Source organism: Bos taurus, chromosome 17, assembly GCF_002263795.3.
Source record: "Bos taurus isolate L1 Dominette 01449 registration number 42190680 breed Hereford chromosome 17, ARS-UCD2.0, whole genome shotgun sequence".
In the NCBI taxonomy this organism is placed as follows: domain Eukaryota; kingdom Metazoa; phylum Chordata; class Mammalia; order Artiodactyla; family Bovidae; genus Bos; species Bos taurus.
In genome coordinates, this window is record NC_037344.1 from 70,678,900 (window position 1) to 70,694,010 (window position 15,111).

A 15,111-nucleotide genomic window follows, 5' to 3' on the forward strand; every position below is an offset into this window, starting at 1 on the left:
TTGTGTCATTTATTTAATATTCTCTTAATAGAAAACTTTACAAAGATAATTATATTTCAGATATGTAACTCTTATCAATGAAAAATTGAAATAAACATAGATTGTCCTTCAATTAAACTCATGCACGTATGTAAAGTAATGACCTTAAAATTTTCCCTAATCCATTAACATATTTTCATACATTTACCGTCTCAGGGAATTCCCAGGTGGTCCAGTGGCTAAGACTCCATGTTCCCAGTGCAGTCAGCCTGGTTTCATCCCTGGTCGGGGAACTACATCCCACAAGCCACAACTAAGACAGCACCCAGATAATGAATACATAAATTTTTTTTAGGTACCTCACAGTCACACACCTACAGTGTAACACACACGTTCAGTGTGGGGCAAGCTACAGTAGGGCCTCTTCTCCAACCAAACTTTCCCCGAACTGTGTCTTCTCGAACCCACTGCTTGGAACAATTCGTCCTAACAGCCACCACATATCAGGCTCCCTGGGAACACACACTGCTCAGAGCCCTTCAGAGTCTCAATAAAAACGGCCAGGAGCACCATCAGGCCTGCTCCCTGCAGCCTGTGCCCTGTGCCTGCAGGAGAGACGTCCAGGAGGGGTCACTTCATAAGACAGGACATGGGCATGGGGTCCAGAGTGTGGGAAGTTATGCACACAGTAAAGATCCAGGCGTTTAGGAATCAAGGGTCCCACCCCAGGCCTCTCCCCCTACACCTTCCCACCTCAACAGAGAAGAGGCCCCTCCTCCTCACGGCTGAGGGGACACACAGAGGAAGCAGGGCTCCGGCCACCAGGGAGGGGACACACAGAGGAGGGATCAGCTATCCTGCCCAGAAGGGGATGGGCCTCTCTGGGGCCAGCACTGCCCTGACCTGATCCCGATGCGAGAGGAACTTGTGCCCCAGAAGCCCTCTCAGTCCTGACCCTGAGGAGCCCAGGGAGCCATGGACAGACTCAGTCTTAGGGGCCTGAGGGGAGCACACAGGGGTCCCTGAGGTCACAGCGGATACAGAGGAGGCCCCTGAACGAGCTCTGAGGCGGGGACAGTGCACAGAGCAGGTCAGGAGCTGTCCCCTGAGGGCTCTGGTCACCAGGTCACAGGAAGCGTGTCTGGGCCTGGACAGCAGGGGGCGCTCGAGGGCAATTCCTGAGGTGATTAGTGTGGTGAGAGCTGGGCCCAGGCCCTGACACTGCCAGGCAACCACGGCTCAGGGCTCCTGGATGGCACCTCCCACCCCTGGGCCCCAAGAGCCGCGCCCCAGTCCACACCCTGCCCCCCTCAGGCACAGGGACCTGACCCGGGGCCCAGGGAGGGGTCAGAGAGCTGGGGGGTCAGAGAGCTAAGGTGTGGGGGCAGAGAGGTGGGCGGAGTCAGAGAGCTGCGGGGTCATTTGCATGAAAGGCCCCGCCCCCTCTCAGGGTATGAAGAGGGGAAGGAGCGGTGTGGGGACGCTCTGCTCAGCTGTGGGGCCACAGACAGCAGGACGCCCTGACCATGTCCACCATGGCCTGGTCCCCTCTGCTCCTCACCCTGGTCGCTCTCTGCACAGGTGACTGGATGGGGGGACAGGGGAAGGGCCCTGGGAAGACTCACAGGCCCTCCTCCCTGCTCTCGTGTCTGGACCCCCAAGTCACCATCTCTGTCTCTCCCCCTTCCAGGATCCGGGGCCCAGGCTGTGCTGACTCAGCCGCCCTCCGTGTCCGGGTCCCTGGGCCAGAGGGTGACCATCACCTGCACCGGAAGCAGCAGCTACGTTTCGCGTGGCAATCATGTGAGCTGGTACCAACTGATCCCAGGATTGGCCCCCAAAACCCTGATCTATAATAGTAACAAACGACCCTCGGGGGTCCCTGACCGATTCTCTGGCACCAAGTCCGGCAACACAGGCACCCTGACCATCGCTTCGCTCCAGGCTGAGGACGAGGCTGATTATTACTGTGCGTCTGCTGACCTCAGTCTTACTGGTCCCCCAGTGCTCCAGGTCAGGAGGGAAGTGAGACAAAAACCTTCTGTCCTCTCAGAGTCGGGGCTCTGGGGGCGGAAACATCTTCTGCAAAGGCAGCCGCTTCATTTGATGTTTGGCCTAAGACTGTGCTCAGTCACACCACGGAACTTGGTCCAGAAAAATCTGTTCACATCTTTCTTAATTCACCCCTTCTCCAGCTTTCCTTTGCAGCAATACATTGTCTGATTTTCTCAACTTGAGCAGAAATCCCCAGTGCCAGGGCCAGGTCCCCTGGGGTCAGAGTCCATGATGGGTTGGGTCAGAACCAGAGGAACACAGTACAGTTCTGTCTGACTCTGGACTCATCAGAGCATCCATTATGTGTCCTGGTCCCAGCAGCTCTCCTTCTCTCTGAGGCTAGTAGTGGACGCAGGGGGGTCCCTGCTTGGTTCCCTGGCTTCAAGTCTGGAGTTCAGGCTCCTTGGCCATCACTGGGCTGAGCTGAGGCCCAGGATGCTGCTCCCGCCTTTCCTGTGACAGCCTCTCAGGCTCACCCAGGGCTCCAGGGTCCTGGCCAGGCAGCCTGGGAACCTCCTCCACTGGCCTTTGCCCACGTGGGAAGCAGGGTGCTCCCTGGAGAGTGACCTTCCTGCACCTGGGCCCCAGGGGACATGAGAGCTGTCAGCTGTGAGCAACAGTCTTGCCTCCTTACTTCCGCTTCTCTATCCGGGGTGGCAGTGCCTAGACCTGAGGTCCAGGCTAGGATGGATGGGAAATTACACAACAAAAATGTCAGTAAACTTGACCTGCAGTGATACCTGGACAGAGGATAAGAGACCCAGGGGAGGGACTTTCTCCATGTCAACAACTTCGTCTCAAGAGCAGGGTCCTGGGGGCCCTCCTCCACCACCTGGACCCCTCCCTTCGTGTCCTCACTCCTGAACCTAGACTGTCCTTTAGGGAAAGTGACGGGATGTGGGTTTGGAGGCCTTTGCCCTGCCTTGCGCTCTTGGCATCTGGGCACAAGGCATGGGGCATCCATGCTTCCTGTCAGCTTCTCACCCTCCTTCAAGGGTGGTGCTGATGGTTCTGTCCTTTACCAGTTCCTCTCGTCACCTATTTTCCTATTTTCCACTACATAATCATCCATGCATTAGAATAATAGGAAAAGGATTTAGTATGAACATTTTGTTTGATATGAGATGATTCTCACAAACACATGTTGAGAAAAGAAAATAATCTTATGAATTTTATTAAATAGCTAAGTTACAAGAACATCTAATCTGAACACAAAACCATAATTTTACTTTACATTGATTAGCATTATTTTTGTCCCTTAATTTTTCCCAATTAATGGAGACATTAAGTCCTCCTGCACGAAATTACACGTATGTAAATGAGTATGTACCAGCAGTACTACAATTGTGTCTAGGTGTTTCTATTTTTACATGGATTTTATTCTTGGTTCTAAATGTATTTTTAATATGTCTTAATATAAAATACAACTTGTAGATAGGAAAAATAACATTCAGTATCAGTATCAAGTTCTTAAATTTTGAAATTTTTGTTAACTTTCTGATTAGAACATTTTGATCAATACTTAATGTTAGTGGCTTGTAATATTTCCTCATAAATTTTTCGGGTATATGTACAAATGTTTTAACTAATTCTCAAAAAACTAGGAAATATTGCATCCTTTTTCAATGTTTTTAAAAAGACATGCATACAATGCAAATCGATTAGAACAATGTAGTGGCTCAAGTTTGTTACATATTTCAGGTGAGGAAATGCATGTTATGTCTTTTTGTGGGCTAATTCAATAGTAAGATTTCCATATTTTTCCAAGGAAATTAATCTTCTTGCTTGTTTTCTCTACTAGCCACCGATGCACCTTCCTAGAAAAGTTTGCATTTTACCTCCTTAATTCTAGAGGTTATTTTTGCTTTTTGTTTTTATTTTTCACATGTGCACAGCAGGCGGCGCTGTGGGACTGCCCTGGGGTCCATCCACAGCTGCTCAGGGAGCATCACTGACTCCTGGAGCTGGGCTGGGGGCGGCGCGTGCACTCCTGGGGGCACTCAGCAGTGTGTCGTCTCTGGCTGCAGAGTCCCCTGTCATGTGGTCTCAGCAGGTGCTTCCTCCAGGGTCTCCCAAGAGGGACCTCCCCTCCACCCCCTGAGTCTGGGCTGTGAGCTGAGCTCCAGCATCAGGGCTGAGAGATGGGCTGGGCGGATCCTGGGTGGACCCCTATTTGCATGGCAGCCCCTCCTCTGGCAGAGGCTGGGCGAGAAAAGAAGACCTGGGGCAGCCCAGCCCCACTATGGGGATCAGGAAGCTGTGAGCACCATGGCCTGGACTCCTCTCCTGCTCATGTTCCTCTCTCACTACACAGGTAGGCACAGGCCCCAGGCACCAGGGCTCAGTCCCAGCCTCATCAGCCCCTGGGGTGCAGACTCTGGGAACCTTTCCTGCAGCTCCTGCCCCATCTCCCCTGTATTGTGTCTGCAGGTTCCCTCTCCCAGCCTGTGCTGACTCAGCCAGTCACCGTCTCTGCGTCTCTGGGAGCATCAGCCAGACTCTCCTGCACCCTGAGCAGTGGCTACAATGTTAGCAACTATAGCATATACTGGTATCAGCAGAAGGCAGGGAACCCTCTCCGGTACCTCCTGAGGTTCAAATCAGACTCGGATAAACACCAGGGCTCCGGGGTCCCCAGCCGCTTCTCTGGATCCAAAGATGCCTCGACCAATGCAGGGCTCCTGCTCATCTCTGGGCTGCAGCCCGAGGACGAGGCCGACTACTACTGTGCTGTGTGGCATGGCGACACTAACGCTTACACGGAGCTCCAGACCAGTGAGGAAGTGAGACAGAAACCTCCTCCACTCACCCCTGCTCGTGGCTTGGATGAAGTCTAGTTCAGGGGGTGACTTCCAACTGTCAGATGTTAGACAAGCAACCGATTTTCCTCAAACCAGCAGATTTGATAATATTGTATCTTTTGCTTCAGTTTAGCTTTTAGATTGCTAAGTACTCTTATCCAATGCAGGTTTTCTTGGGCAAACATTGCTTGTTCAGAGATAAAAACTTTTCGATGAAGACATTGGCTGAGCCCAGAAGAGGTGGTTTCAGGCCAGGCCCAGCTCAGGGTCAAGGGCTCAATAAGACAGGCTTCTGTGAGTGTTTCACTTGGGATTTTGTGACATAAAAGCCAATAAGCAGAAATGAATTGTATTTTCATTATCATTGTATTATCATTACTGGAGGTAATGACCCTCCAGTTTCTGAAAATAAAACCACTAACTTGTATGATACAATCAATAGAAAACACTTAAAGATAAATCTGAGGAAGATCAGAAGGCTGTGCCCTGAAAAGACGAACATGCAAGAGAAATTAAAGGCACAGTGAACAGTTACTCCTCATCTGTCGTTCAAAACACTGAGTGTCACTGAGATAAGTCATTAAAAGTAGCACAACATCACATTGTAAAGCAATTTGTTGTTCAGTTGCTAAGTCGTGTCTGACTCCATGGACTGCAGCACACCAGGCTTCCCTGTCCCTCACCATCCTGGAGTTTGCCCAAGTTCAAGTCCACTGGGTCCATGAGGCCACCCAACCATCTCAACCTCTGTCATTGCCTTCTCCTCCTGCCCTCAATCTTTCCTAGCAAAAGGTGTTTTCCAATGAGTCATAAATATGAAATTATGCTGAAAATTAATGAGAATGAATAGGGAAATGTTCAAGTCCACAATTACTAAAAATAGTATATAATTTTAAAATTATGTAAATTTAAAAGTAGTTCAAAAATGTGTTACTTTGGTCCCAGAAATAAAAAAAAAACTTAAGATTTGACTGTATTTGTATGATAACAATAAACATTCAGCAAGAAAGATAAAAGAAAATTTGAGCAAGAGTGAAATATTTTCTTCCAGGAAAACAGTGAGTAGCCGGGCTGTGCAGTCCCTGCATTATTTACAGTGTTGCTTCCTTATACCTGTTTCCCTTGAGAACTTGGAGGGGTGTGAGCAGCTGGGACGGGGCAGAGCCCTTAGAGGTCAGAAGGAAGGACGGTGGTTCCTGACACCACACAAGGGTCACTCTGCCTGCTCAGAGTCAGGCTCTGCAGCAGTGACATGCCACCTGCCCCCTCGCAGCTGAGCACAGAGTCCTGAGCACTGTCTGCGCTGTCTCAGCCGGGCCCATTGTCCAGCTCAGTGCTCAGGTCCTCTAGTCCTGGAAAGAGTGGCAGAGCTGGCGGTGTGAGGTGTCCGGGAACCAACAGGTCCCAGGCAGAGACCCCAGACCACGATGCCTGCGGGTCTCCAGCCCTCAGGAGCCGTGATTGGTCCTTTGGCTCCAGACGCGGTCACTCAGCTTCCTTGACAACTAGGGGCTCCTATCCTTGGATGAAAGAGGAGGAGGACAGGGGTGATGCTGATCCGGGCACCTGGACACAGGTGGTGCCACCACAGTCACCTTCATTCCGTGTCCTGGGAGCTGGGAGCAGAGTTAGCCTCCCTCAGAAAGGTGGCTTCTGCTTTCCAAGCCTATGGGGAGTGAACACGTGGCAGATGTTTTATTTAACTTGGGAAAGAGGAGACCAGGAACTAGTACAGTGGGGTCACGGAGTATAAAAACGAAATGCTTATTATCCACAGGGAAAGGACCTCGAAGCAAGCTGTGTGTGTGTGTGTGTGTGTGCGCGCGTGTGTAAGGCACTGCTTCATTTCTAATGAAGGAGAAAGCACCTCCATCCTGCACAGTCGGGAGGCTGCTTCCATGGGGTCGTCACTGTCCTGACCTGACCCTGATAAAAGGAATATGTGTCCCAGACGCCCCTTCAGTCCTGACCCCTGAGCTGCCAAGCACGCCGTGTACACACTGACCCTGAGGGTCGGAGGGGAGCCCACAGACAGCCCTGAGGTCACAGGGGACACAGAACGGGCTCCTGGCCTGAAGGCAAGAAGGAGACAGAGCACAGAGCAGGTCAGGGGCTTCCCTGAGGGCTCTGGTCACCAGGTCACAGGATGTGTGTCTGGGCCAGGGCACCAGGGGGCGCTCGGGGGCCGTTCCGAGGGTGGTTAGGGGGATGGGAGCTGGGACCCTGGCGCTGCCTGGTGGCCTCTGCTCGTGGCTCCCAGCTGTGACCTCCCACCCCAGGGCCACACACAGCCCCGCCCCAGCCCACCCACTGGCCACCCTCAGGCACAGGGGCCTGAGCCAGTGCCCAGGGACGGGTGGGTGGGAGTCATTTGAATGAAAGGCCCCGCCCCCTCTCAGGGTATGAAGAGGGGAAGGAGCGGTGTGGGGACGCTCTGCTCAGCTGTGGGGCCACAGACGGCAGGACGCCCTGACCGTGTCCACCATGGCCTGGTCCCCTCTGCTTCTCACCCTGGGTGCTCTCTGCACAGGTGACTGGATGCAGGGACAGGGGAAGGGCCTGGGGAAGACTCACAGGCCCTGCTCCCTGCTCTCGTGTCTGGACCCCCCGAGTCACCATCTCTGTCTGTCCCCCTTCCAGGATCCTGGGCCCAGGCTGTGCTGACTCAGCTGCCCTCCGTGTTCAGGACTTTGGGTCAGAGGGTCACCATCTCTTGTACTGGAAGCAGCAACAACATTGGGGGTTATTATGTGAGCTGGTACCAACAGCTCCCAGGAAAGGCCCCCAGACTCCTGACCTATGAAATTAGCAAACGACCCCCAGGGGTCCCAGATCGAGTCTCTGGCTCCAAGTCTGGCAACTCAGCCTCTCTGACCAGCTCAGTTCATGCTGAGGACGACACTGATTATTACTGTTTCTCATGGGCTGACGGCTTGAAAGTTTGCACAGTGCTTCAGGCCAGAGAGAAGGAGACAAAAACCTGCTTCCCCCACAGCCATGGGGCTCCCAGGGCAAGGTGTTTGCCCCTCCCTTCCTGGAGTCCCTGAGACCACGGAACCCAGCAGACTGAGTGTGCCCTGACTGCAGCTCCGCTGCCCCCTCAGCTCAACTCCCCTCGCTAGGGCAGCGGCACACAAGGGGTGGTCATACACCCATGGATGACGGAGCTGCTGACTGCAGTTGCCCCCGGCTCCCAGGTCGGAGTCGGCAGCACAGAGCAGGGGGGTCAGTGCTGCCCTCGCTGGGTCACTGGACAGTGAATGCACATCTCTGATCTTCCGTCACAGAAGCATCTCCTGTTAAAGGAAAAGGAAATGGAACTCAGACTTTCCTCAAGTAATTTCCACACAGTCCAGGATCCAGTAAAAATCGTCACTTCTATCAAGAACCAGGAAATTAATTATTGAAGGGAAGTGAGATTGCATAGACATTAATGCTGAGATGCCTCAGATGAGGAAATCAGGTGACAGATATTTTTAGGGATAAGTCTTCAAATCTATTTGATGAGCAAATACAAACACTCTTGGGTCCTAAGGAAAAGGAGATAAATGAACGAAAAAGAAAAAGAATCATGAGAAAAAGTAGTCAGAATCATTTGAAAATAAAATACATGGAAATAAAAGAGAATTCTCTGTATGTTATCAAAGACATGTAAAACTTATTATTTAATTCATTTATTTGTTCACTGACAGAGTGTTTGGTGACAGGAAAAAAGGCAGCCTCTACTTCTTCATAAGGCTCCCAGGTGTCATTAGTGGTAAAGAATCCGCCTGCCCATGCAAGGGACATAAGAGATGTGGGCTCTGTCCCCAGGTTGGGAAGACCTTCTGGAGCAAGAAACGGCTACCCACTCCAGTGTTCACGCCTGAGAATCCATGGACAGAGGAGCCTGGTGGGCTACAGTCCACGGGGTCACAAGAGTCAGACAGGATTGAGAACCAAGCCTCTGAGCAGCACCTTGCTCCTACTCTCACCGCCGTGAACGTTCCCCACATCCGCCACCAGGGGGCGCTGTGCACCTGCTCAGAACTGGCAAAGCCTCACCACACCCACATGGTCCCCTGAGCTGGCCCTGCTCCTGGGCTCAGCGGCCTGAGTTGGACGTGGCGGCAGGTGCTTCCTCTCAGGGGACAGACTCAGAGCCGCGGCCCCCAGGCCTCCTGCTGGGAGTGAAGCTGCACCCGGGGCCGAGCACCCAGAAGTGGAGGGTGAAGGGGTCAGGTGGTCGTCAGTCCCCACCCTCTTCCCACAAAGAGAGGAGGGGAGGAGCCCCAGAGCCCACCCCGTGCACCCCTCCAGCTCTCCTCAGCCTGCTCCCGCTCCTCCTCATCTCTTTGCTCAGAGTCTCCGCTCCAGCTCACCTCATTCATGACTCCCCCAATCATGAGCCTCTCTCTCTACAAACCTGCACTGTTGACCTGCATGGTCATGACCATGTCAGAAGGTCATGGACGTGTTTCCGATCTTCCTGAACTGGACACTCACTTCCTCGGCCCCTCCTTGAACCTCTCTAACCCCTTCCTTCCCAAGAAGCCTCAGGTCTCTGGGTCTATGTGTGACCCAAGTTCGTTATCCCTCTGCTCCTCTCCAGGTTCCCTTTGTTTCCCAGGGGATCCATGAACCCCTCTAGTAGCTGATTTATCCTGAGTGCTCACACTCCGATCTGTGTGCACATCAAGTGAAGAATCGGGTGGGAGGAGAAACCCTGGTCCTGAGATGAGGGAAACGATTTCTGGCTGAGGAGTGTCTGTGCTCAGCTGCTGTGGGATTGATTTTATGCACAGTGAGCAGAGAAGCTGCTGGGGCCCTCACTGGAAAAGCAGATGCTCTCCCTGGGCTCTACCCCAGGAGGCATTACTGCTGGTCTGTCTGACCATGTCTATGGTCACGTCTGAGATTCCTGAGAACAGCTGATCTGCCTTGTCATGTCCTGTGTCTTATCTCAGATCTGAGGCTGACCCATGGCTCTGATAACTCAGCCTGCCCTGTTTCACAGGTAGAACGTCCTGCTAAGGACATGAAAATCCCTCAGTGGAGATCCATAAGTATTAGAAAGACTGGTTCTGGCCCTGCCTCGCTCAGAGGCCAGTAGAATTAAGAATGCCAATATCTTTCTAAATATGTTCTTTTATTTAATAATAAAATTTCATAAGATACCTCTCATGTGATTTAGTTAAAATTGTATTTAATGAACTGAACCTACAAAGAAAATGATGTTTTAAAGACAGTACCGAGGCAATGCAAAATTAAAACAGAACCAGGGTCCGACACAACTTAGCGACTCAACACTTCCTTCAGTTATATTTATGCACCTATTTAAAGTGACGACTTAGATTTCCACTAATCCGTGAACACATTGTGGTTCATTTACAATCTCAGAGTCACACACCCACAGTGCAACACGCACGTGCACTACAGGGTAACAGCCTTGGCTGTTCCTTTCCAACCAAACACTTCCTGAGCTGTGTAATTTCAAAACCAGTTTGGGAGGGTTGACTCTAAGAGCTCTTATCACCAGGTCACAGGGAGTGTGTCTGGATGGGACACAGGGGACATTCCCAGGCAATTCTGAAGAGTTATGCACCCACAGTGTAACTCGGAGTGGGGGAGTGGTCATTTGCATGAAAGGCTCCCAGCCGTGACCTCCCACTCCCAAGCCCCACACAGCCCCGCCCCTGATCTGGCTACCCCAAGGCACAGGGGCCTGACCCAGGGCCCAGGGAGGGTAAGAGAGCTGGGGATCAGAGACCTAAGGTGTGGGGTCAGAGAGCTGGGTGGGGTCAGAGAGCTGGGGGGTCATTTGCATGAAAGGCCCCGCCCCCTCTCAGGGTATGAAGAGGGGAAGGAGCGGTGTGGGGACGCTCTGCTCAGCTGTGGGGCCACAGAAGGCAGGACGCCCTGACCGTGTCCACCATGGCCTGGTCCCCTCTGCTCCTCACCCTGGTCACTCTCTGCACAGGTGACTGGATGGGGGTACAGGGGAAGGGCCCTGGGAAGACTCACAGGCCCTACTCCCTGCTCTTGTGTCTGGACCCCAGAGTCACCATCTCTGTCTCTCCCCCTTCCAGGATCCTGGGCCCAGGCTGTGCTGACCCAGCCGCCCTCCGTGTCCGGGTCCCTGGGACAGAGGGTGACCATCTCCTGCACTGGAAGCAGCAGCAACATCGGTGGTGGTAATTATGTGGGCTGGTACCAACAGATCCCAGGATCGGCCCCCAAAACCCTCATCTATAGGAGTACCAGTCGACCCTCGGGGGTCCCAGACCGATTCTCCGGCTCCAGGTCTGGCAACACGGCCACCTTGACCATCAGCTCGCTCCAGGCCGAAGACGAGGCGGATTACTACTGTGCAACTTACGAAAGTAGTAGTTATCATGGCACAGTGCTCCAGGCCAGGGAGAAGTGAGACAAAAACCTGCTCTCCTCCAGACATGGGCCTCCTGGGACTGAAACATCTCTGTCAAAGCAGGCACTGTAGCAGCAGCTCTGAAATGGACATAAAATCATATTCATTTCACACGGTGAGAACAACGAGTGTGTGGCCGTACTTCACAACTTCCTGCACGTTTTCACTCAAAATGTCCTCAGCTGCTCTTCCCAGTCCTTCTGCTCCATGTAAGACCATTTAGGGGAAAGGGAATTTGGAATACTCCAACATGTTCAAACACTATCATTTTAATTTCTGATCTTGAGTAGTGTGGTTTCTTATTATTTCGACTGATATTTTAGAAGGAATCTTCAACTTAATGGCTGCATTTTTTGTTAACTTTCTTCTATAAGGTTGCAGGTATATGAAATTCTACTCCTGTTTTTTGTTGGTTTCTCTCAGCAACAGGATTGCTGAGCCCCTAGAGGCTGGTGCTGCTGTGGGTATCAACATTGGATCAGCAGCCCTGAACTGAGGACTCTTGTGACCGGGCATCAGGCTGTGTGTGGAGAGACCCCTGTCCCCCTCACAGACCGCAGCTGACTCTGTGGCTCCCTGCACCCTGAGCGGTGACATCAGTTGCCGGAGACCAGCCCCTGCTGATCCAGGGTATTTGAACGGGGACGCGTCGGCGACCTATTATTTAAATATTTTATCAAAGATATAAAGAGTAATAGGATGAGGATAGCTCAGTAGGAAAATACAGTGAAGAAAAAGAGGCTGAATAATTCAGCCAGAAGGTGAGAGAAAGAACGACATGGGGAGACCAAGTTTCGGTGAACAAGGCCGCACTTTATTTTCCAAAAGTAGTTTTTATACCTTAAGTTGTGCATAGAGGATAACGGGGGAAGGGGTGGGACAGCAGTTCCTGGTCCTAATCGAAGCCAGGCTTTCAAACTATCATATGCAAAAGTTCAGGAGTGAATTACATCATCTTCTGGCCAGGAGGCCTGTTTAACATTTTAAGAAACTTATCTTTCTCTAAAGGTGATTATTCCAAAGTCAGGCACCAGCCTCCAAAAAAGCATTGGACAAAGCTGCATTCCTATAGGGCAAAGGTGAGGTGGGCTCAGTCAAGAAAAGAATTAACTCAAGGGTCCAAGGTTACAAACATTGAGGCTACTACTTACATTTCTATACACCCATTATATCAATCAATACACTGCCAAGGACACAGTAGGTAAGGGGTATGGAGACTTAGCAGCAAACATTGGCCCAATAAGTGAAAAACCCTTCACCAATACAATTTCTAATCAATCTTTTAACTACTCAAAAGAATCTGTGTTTAGACAGTTTAGAACATCTCCTCCCTCTCACAGCTGGGAGGCTCTGAACAATCACATGTGGCTGAAAAACCTATTCACGCAGGTAGAGGATTTCCAAAGGAGTTTGTAGGTTGAAACACTGTCACACCCAGGAATTATTAACTGGAGCGTAGTAACACTTTTTCAGAGAGAGGTAGTGGGGACAGCCCCCTGTAAGTCAGAGGTGTAGGTGAAAGCACAAGCAGAAAGTAGGCAGACTCTGGTTTTGGGGGTAGATGCTCGAGGAATTTCCAGGGAGACTCCTGAGGCTTGATCCGCCTTTGCGTATGCCAAGCTCCTTCCTCATGACCTTTGCCACGGGCGGAGCTCGCTCCCCGCAATCAGTGTTGGCCGCTCTGCTGTTACTGGAACCAGCAGAAGCCAGTGAGCCTCCTCCGCCCTCCGATCCTACCACTCAGACTCCAGTACAGAACCAGGCTCCGGGGTCCTCGCAGGTTTTCTGGATCCAAAGATGCCTCGGCCAATGCAGGGCTCCTGCTCGTCTCCGGGCTGCCACCTGAGGATAGGCTGGACTCTGACCGTGCAGGCTGGTGCAACAGGGCTTCTCACAGCGACACAGGTAGACGGGAAACTGGACGAGAGGCTCAGCCTGTCAGGGGTTGTTCTTAGAGCACCGTCAAATGTTAAAGAATACCCCAGAATCCATTAATTCTTGAGGTATGTTCTGGTTCATAATAAGTCTACTCCCAATTGTACAGTCAGTTTTGCTGAAGTCTCAGAAAATGAAAACTTTCTGATACCACTGAAGTACACCCTGGTCATCCATGTGATCAAGGGAGCCGTGGAGCTGAGCTCCCTCACTGGAGATCAGGAGCAGGAGGCTTCCCCAGATGTGCCTTCAGCAGAGCCGTGGACCATCCTGGAAGGCAGATCGTCCCCCAGGGTGTGAACTCCTCCTGAAGGGGCAGAGCAGAGAGCGTGAGGAGTGAGGGGCGCCGGTGATACATCGCAGGAAGCAGGAAAGCCCGGGAGTGGTTTTCCTGACCCACAGGTGCTGGCTCTGTCCTGCCCTCCCCTCCTCTCCTCTCCACCCCATTGGAGCATTTCCTACTTCAGGGTTGGGGTGGTCTGTGGACTGTCAGGAGCAGGGGCTCCCCAAGATGTGCCCATGTCCCTCTGCTTGTGATGCCCCCGATGAGCCAGATCCAAGGGCCCCATGTCCTGTAGAAGGAACAGCGGGGAAGCGGGGATCACCATGGCAGTGATGACAAGGGATTCCAGGCAAAGTCCCTGCTTTGTGATGACAGAGGTGAGGGACAGTCAGGGGTTCAGCCCTGTTCTCTGCCTCCTGGTGGGTCCACACCCACATCCTTTGATCACTCTGGACCCCAGCCTGGTGAGGAGGCTGGTCATCAGTGTCACACAGCTCATCACTAACCACAGCCACAGGGAATCCCCGTGTGATGGGGATGTCTGATGAAAGCTTGCCCTACTCCCGTGTCGACCCATCACTGCCCTGACCCTGCCTGTGACCTCACCAGTGCTGGTTCAGGTCTCTGCTGTCACTTGTGCTATTAAATCCAGGCCGTCTCACCTCTCATCCTGGTCCATCATTATGGGGTCCACGAAACTGTCCCTTTTTCGCTCTGGTCTCAAATACAAGCAGAATGCCCATGTGCCCAGATACACAGGGTCCCTCACAGGTAGTGGCAGGATGTCGAGGAAGCAGAAGCCCAGCATCTGTGCCCTGGAGCCCCAGGGGGCCTCTCCTACACCCCCACGTCCTCTCCTGCTCAAGCTTTGTGCTCTGCCCCGAACCCTGACACTTAAGGAAGCTGGATCCTCCCTTTCTCCGGGGATTGCTGCCTGAAGAGCCCTCCTCTCCAGGAACTGGGAGACCCTTTCTGTTAGGATGCGGCTCTCAGACTCCTCACTTGTCATTTCCTCCTCTTTTGCCTCATGATCTCTCCCCCTTTTCCCTCCGTGCTTCCTTGTTTGAGATGATATTGGATAAATGTCACTATTTTGGACACAGACCTTATAAACTCACCTCCATTAAATCTATGGATTCTAACAATTGAAGGTTAGAACATTAGACTTCACCATATCCAATGAAGATCAGGTAACGGTCATAAGGGTTTCTCAAACAGAGATGAAACCTTTGTCTGGGCTGAGAATGAGTTCCCATTTATCGGCATAATCTTTTATATCAAACGTTTAATATTGAAAGATTATAAAATTAGACTAAAAACATCTTTAAATATCTGAGTCAAAAAGAAGTACTGTGAGGACCATGATCAAGGGTAAATGAGAACCCCTGGAAGTGACAAGAAGGGCTTTGTTGTTCCTGAGAGACTCCTATTCTCTTTGCAAAGAGAGAAATAAGAGCAGAGCCATGTAGTCTGGGCTGGGAAGGTCCCGGGAGGCCCTGCAATTTCAACCTTGACTCCTTATCAACCTGGGAAGGAAGCTCAGACAGAATCCTGACCAGGTACCACCCACAGGCACTGGGAGTTTGAACCCTGGAAACTGGGTCGGGTGGTTGTGTTCTGGCAGTGAACCCACGAGCTGGGCGGAGCAAACT

General features: G+C 51.8%; 2 protein-coding genes and 1 gene segment (V, D, J or C); all 3 read left to right on the plus strand.

Moving 5' to 3' along the window:
• Positions 1 to 1,461: 1,461 nt before the first annotated feature.
• On the plus strand, positions 1,462 to 2,217 carry LOC132342651 (immunoglobulin lambda variable 1-40-like). The segment is given in 2 exon segments: positions 1,462 to 1,560; positions 1,670 to 2,217. Coding segments are annotated over 2 exon segments (588 nt in total).
• Positions 2,218 to 4,278: 2,061 nt separating this feature from the next.
• Positions 4,279 to 4,997, plus strand: LOC511354 (immunoglobulin light chain variable region). Its single transcript, NM_001413654.1, is given in 2 exon segments — positions 4,279 to 4,348; positions 4,465 to 4,997. Coding segments are annotated over 2 exon segments (453 nt in total). The 5' UTR covers positions 4,279 to 4,302; the 3' UTR covers positions 4,872 to 4,997.
• Positions 4,998 to 10,695: 5,698 nt separating this feature from the next.
• LOC789205 (immunoglobulin lambda-1 light chain-like) overlaps positions 10,696 to 15,111 on the plus strand; it is a 448,173-nt gene continuing 443,757 nt past the window's right edge. The window contains exons 1-2 of the mRNA XM_059876184.1: positions 10,696 to 10,794; positions 10,904 to 11,210. Of these exons, the coding sequence (XP_059732167.1) occupies positions 10,749 to 10,794; positions 10,904 to 11,210 (353 nt within the window). The 5' untranslated portion in view covers positions 10,696 to 10,748. The remainder of the gene's footprint in view (positions 10,795 to 10,903; positions 11,211 to 15,111) is intronic.